The following is a 5,618-nucleotide window of genomic DNA, read 5'->3' as shown; positions in this document are numbered from 1 at the left end:
GCGCCGAGCAGGACTGAACCAGGTGGGCTGCCAGATTATCGACAGGTGGATACTGTAGTCCCGCTCACCTGTCAAAGTTGCTGGGGGGGGGAGAGATAAAAGATCCGGCCCACCTGGGCAGCATTTCAAGCGGGCCTCTCCAAGTTCAGCAGACTGGGATCTCTTGGCAAGCCAGGCAGAAATTGTACCCCCTGGGCTATGCTAGCAGGCTTGTCCATCCCATTCCTTTATGGGGCTGGAGACTTCGAGTTTTGATCCCAAATACCTAAACCAGTAACAGCCACACAAGCAGATACACCCCTCCCCTGCCCCTGGGATTTACAGTGGTGCCTCGACTTACGAAGGCGATCCGTTCCACGGCGCTCTTCGTAAAGCCGAAGTCTTCGGTTGTCGAACCGCCCATTTTGCGCGTGCGCAAAGCGCGATTTTGCACTTCACATGCTCAGACCACGTGCACCGAACGCACACGCGCGAAAAGACTTCCGGTTTTGCTGACTTCATAAGTCGAAACCTTCTGAAGTCAAGTCATACGGATGTCGAGGTACCACTGTATTCTGAAATATTTAAAAAGTGTCCCTCTTTCAACTCCAGCCAGCTTTTTCAATATTACAATGCAATTTCCCCCTAAAAAAATAAAAATGTAAACACCAAACAAGAAACCAGATAGAAGAAGTCTAAAATTTATTGAAACAAGCCAACAAACACGCCAAAAAATGCTCAACTCACATTTTTCAAAAGCGCAGGCAAGCAGAAATTCAGTAAAAGTTTCAAAAGTCAACATGCAACAACGGTTGCCAGAAGGCACTCCAGATCTTTTCCTTGTACTTCTGTGTAGTTACTTTTTACCAACAAGCACAAATAACAACGCACTTGAAATGAACAAAACCAGAACTGCTCCTAACAGCGACCGCCTCGACGGGCCCCCCAAGACTTTCACAACATCCCCGCAGAGAAGTTGCCACGAGGAATTGTCGGGTGCCTTTTTCAGACGGCAGCTGCTTTCTCCGGGGTGGAAGAACGCGATTTCGATTTCTCCTTCTCTTTCTCCTTCTCCTTCTCCTCCGCCGGCAGGATCTCTTTCATCGTCCCGGCGTCCGAAGCCTTGAGGATGGTGATGGGGACGGTCCTCTCCCCGACAGACTTGGGGACCAGGCGCGGCGCCTCGATGGAGAGACACCTGTTGTAAGAATTTAAGAGAATTATCTAGATGAAGGGTCCGATTCCGGGTGGAATCCTGAACCCCGGCAAGACGTTACTTGAAACCCGTCGGGGCAAAACACGAGACCAGACCAGAGTTCTAATGGAAAGCAAGGCAGCTAGTTAAACGATAAATTGCAAGAACTCAGGCCAAAAGAAGATGGATTTCAAATAAATCTTCACAAGGTTTTATTGATGTGATGCGGAGTTTAAATAGGAATCAATCCCAATGTTGAAGGCAAATAAAGGTCAATTCCAGTAAAAATCAGGACAAGGCCGTTTCGACTATTCTTCGTCAGCAAAGATTCACAGATTAACATACTTGGTACACTTTGACCTGTGAATCTTTGCTGACGAAGAATAGTCGAAACCCTGCCCGAAGATTTATTTGAAATCCATCTTCTTTTGGCCTGAGTTCTTGCAATTTATCGTTTATTTCAGGCAGCTGATCTTTATTAAAAGCTGTTGCAACAGGGTAGTCACACACACACACAGGAGGAGGGGGGAGAGACCCAGAGCCACGCGTGCAAGCCCTTATAGACAGGCTCACACCCTATTCATATCTTTATTGTGCCCTTAAGACAGGATTTGTGAGGAAAGAGACAATGGGGATGTTTCCCACTTCGACCTTTCAGAGAAATATTGAGGTCAATTCATTCAGGACCTAAACTGTGGGGTTTCAAACATGTGGTTTTATATATACAGTTATGAACCTTAAAATTCTTATCACACACCCCAATTCGGTGGAGAAGTTGCAGACCAGCGCCTCGATGTTGGCGTCTCCGGGCAGCAAGACCTCCTTGCGCACCTCGCGGAACTCGTGCGAGACGCAGCCGTCGGTGCCCTCGGTTTTCTTGTCGTGCTTGCCGCTCACCGTCAGCTTCCTGCCTTCCACCTTCACCGACAGCTCCTCGGGCTCGAAGCCGGTCACGTCCAGGGAGTACTGGTAGTCGCTGGTGCCGTCGTCCTCGTCCTCGTCGTCCAGGCAGCGCCTGTGACTCTTCCTGCCGCGGCTCCTTCGCCGTCGGCCTTCGTTGCGCGTGGCGAGGCACGGGTAGGCGTCCACCAGCACGACGCGCATCTTCTCCATCTCATCCAAGTGGTCTTGCATGTCCACCACCAGCTGGTCCAGGAGGCTCCGAGGGGGCATACCCACCGGCACGTACTGGACGCAGGAGTCCCGGCACGACGAGCGCGCCAGGGCGCGCCGGGGGCGGCAGTCCCGGGAGAAGCCCGCCATGCGCGGCCGTCGGGCGCCCTCGGCACAAAGCGGCTCCCTTGCTTCGCCTGCCCGCGCCGACGGGACTCTCCGCGGGCTTTTGGCGCCTTCTCGACCGGGGGGGAGGAGCCCAGGCAGCTGCCAACCGCGGCCCGGGGCGAGGAGGTGGCAGAAGCGCGGCTGCTTGGCTGCCCGGGCTCTCCTTGCGAAACGGGCGCGCTCGCCGTCGGGTCTGCAGCGCCTGAGCCTTGCACGCTGTCCTGCAACCTCGGTTTGCAAGCGGCGGTGCTGCTATTGCGTAGCCAAAGTTAAACCCCTTTAGGTCCCCGTTTGGGACTTAAATGCGGGCGCCCCAACTTTGGCAGCACGCTTGTCCGTGATGCGCCCTTGTGCAAATAAAAGCAGCCGTTTTCAAGGGGCGAGACATGGGTGCAAGTAAAGTGCATATATAGACAACCCGCGTGCTCGCCCAGTCAATTGTTGCAAACTATAAATGCAACATCGCTTTGTAAAATAGAAGTTGTACAGTACTGACATTAGTATTTTGCAAAAAGCATTTCCCCCCTCCCCTGCAATAACGTGATAGAAGGCTGCAAAAACTGTGCTCTGGGAGCTTTTCCTTACAGCTGCATTGAAGGTATTTCAGGGTATTTGCATATTTTTTTTAAAGAACTGCTTCCACGTTTTTGCTATGCATGTCCATTTGCATCTTCAGGAGAGCAGGAGGCGATGTCAGCCTCTAAAGAACTGATTGGGATTACAGGTGAAACTCGGAAAATTAGAATATTGTCGAAAAGTGCATTTATTTCAGCAACGCAACTTAAAAGGTGAAACCAATATATGAGATAGATGCATGACATGCAAAGGAAGATATGTCAAGCCTTTATTTGTTGTAATTGTAATTATTTGTCGTTAGGCGGGTCAATTATAGATGGAATGTAATTAATGAAATGTAATAGCGATGTTTATTTTTGTTCATTTTTGCATTATTGCAACTATTTGTTTTATTACTGTGGAATTTCCAAAATAAAGCATTTGTAAAAATTAAAATAAAAATAAAAAATAATTAAGTTGCATTACTGAAATAAATGCACTTTTCAACGATATTCTAATTTTCCGAGTTTCACCTGTACATCTGCAGGCAGCACATTTAGTATTCCTGGAAACCCTTGGGTTTTCTCCCCCAAACGTAGCTTTGCAGCAGTCACTTGGGTGATGTTGCCTCCTTTTAGCACAATGTACTTATTTGCCACTTTTCCACACTAAAGAGTGCCCAAAGCACCTCACAACAGATATTAGGCGTGCGATGAATACGGGCCCCGGAGACTTCTGTACAGCCCCTTTAAGCGAAAGTGGAGAGCAACTCCCAGCCATGTTGGGGATGCTTGTCTGAGCAGCTGTAGACTGCAAATTATAAAGTTGTGTTGAGGAAGGCTACTCCCTCTCCTCCTTGATGTGTATTAGTGGAGATTGGATTTTATTTTGTTTTTTGCAACAATCAATCATAGAATCATAGAGTTGGAAGAGACCACAAGGGCCATCCAGTCCAACCCCCTGCCAAGCAGGAAACACCATCAAAGCATTTTTGACATATGCCTGTCAAGCCTCTGCTTAAAGGCCGCCAAAGAAGGAGACTCCACCACACTCCTTGGTAGCAAATTCCACTGCCGAACAGCTCTTACTGTAAGGAAGTTCTTTCTAATGTTTAGGTGAAATCTTCTTTCTTGAAGTTTGAATCCATTGCTCCGTGTCTGCTTCTCTGGAGCAGCAGAAAACAATCTTTCTCCCTCCTCCATATGACATCTTTTCATATATTTGAACATGGCTACCATATCACCCCTTAACCTTCTCTTCTCCAGGCTAAACATACCCAGCTCCCTAAGCCGTTCCTCATAAGGCATCGTTTCCAGGCCTTTGACCATTTTGGTTGCCCTCCTCTGGACACGTTCCAGCTTGTCAGTATCCTTCTTGAACTGTGGTGCCCAGAACTGGACACAGTTCTCCAGGTGAGGTCTGACCAGAACAGAATACAGTGGTACTATTACTTCCCTAGATCTAGATGCTATACTCCTATTGATGCAGCCCAGAATTGCATTGGCTTTTTTAGCTGCTGCATCACACTGCTGACTCATGTCAAGTTTGTGGTCTACCAAGACTCCTAGATCCTTTTCACATGTACTGCTCTCAAGCCAGGTGTCACCCATCCTGTATTTGTGCCTTTCATTTTTTTTGCCCAAGTGTAGTACCTTACATTTCTCCTTGTTAAAATTCATCTTGTTTCCTTAGTCTTCGTTTAGGATTTTGGTAGAACGACCCTGTTACTCAGAAGGAAGTCCCGTTAATGAGTGAATTTGCATTTTAACAGGCGATACTATATTATAAAATCCTTATTTTTCAAACTCGTGATTTTATTTATATTTTAGGGGGAAACAGATTAACTCAGTGGTTCCCAACAGGTGGTCCGGGGACCCCCAGGGGTCCGCGAGCTATGCCAGAGGGGTCCGCAAGATGCTATTAGAATAAAAAACATATTAAATATATTTCGTATGATAACAGATTTTTTGTTTTGTCCGCTTCCTGCATGAGCAGAGTCTAGCGCAAAACTAGAATTAGATAGAGGCAGTAGTTCTGCTGTATGCCGTTAGGTGGCGCTTTACAAACACTACTGTTTTGCAAAGAGGCAGCGCGCACATTCTACTAACGCTCACCTCCCCAAGATGCTTTGCGCGCGTCGGCTTCATTTGTGCACTACTGCGCAGGTACCCTGTCTTCTCCATTCCCCTCCCTCCTCCCTGGCGCGCGCTGCCTCTTTGCAAAACTGTAGTGTTTGTGAACAAAGCATTGTTTTTCGCGGAAGCTACAGTTCGCATAGTTAAAAATGGACCGTTGGTTTAAAAGTGGTTCATTAAAACGACAAAGGCCTACAGATGAAGAGGAAGATAATGCATTTGATGTTCAAGCAAGTAAGTCAGTGACTCTCGAACCGATCTTGTCAGTGTCCATTGAACCTAAATCGTCGGCGTCCCTTGAACCTAACCCTTCCAAGATCAGTGTTAAGCTTACTGGAAAAATTAGATTAGGAATTAGGAATTACATTTAGGATTAGGAATTAATGGGGGTCCTTGTCACAATAGCGGCTCGATGAGGGGTCCTCGAGAAAATTTTGTTGGGAACCCCTGTTCTAAGGTGTTAGAATATAAAT

At 47.6% G+C, this 5,618-nt stretch overlaps 1 protein-coding gene across 1 annotated transcript; it reads right to left on the bottom strand.

The window, feature by feature from the left end:
* Positions 1-984: 984 nt before the first annotated feature.
* On the bottom strand, positions 985-2,437 carry LOC118089690 (heat shock protein 30C-like). Its single transcript, XM_035124457.2, has 2 exons — positions 1,932-2,437; positions 985-1,177 (listed from the first exon to the last, which is right to left on the bottom strand). The coding sequence occupies exons 1-2, from the start codon at positions 2,435-2,437 to the stop codon at positions 985-987; spliced, it is 699 nt and encodes a 232-aa protein (XP_034980348.2).
* Positions 2,438-5,618: the final 3,181 nt, after the last annotated feature.

Source organism: Zootoca vivipara, chromosome 8, assembly GCF_963506605.1.
Source record: "Zootoca vivipara chromosome 8, rZooViv1.1, whole genome shotgun sequence".
Taxonomy (NCBI): domain Eukaryota; kingdom Metazoa; phylum Chordata; class Lepidosauria; order Squamata; family Lacertidae; genus Zootoca; species Zootoca vivipara.
This window is presented reverse-complemented; position numbering and strand designations above follow the sequence as displayed.

Bases quoted from the DNA above. Each gene is read 5' to 3' on its own strand.
- LOC118089690 (XM_035124457.2), bottom strand. From the start codon at position 2,437: ATGGCGGGCTTCTCCCGGGACTGCCGCCCCCGGCGCGCCCTGGCGCGC. The intron at 1,178-1,931 runs GTGTGTGATAAG...TTCTTACAACAG, and splicing joins AACTTCTCCACCGAATTGGG to GTGTCTCTCCATCGAGGCGC.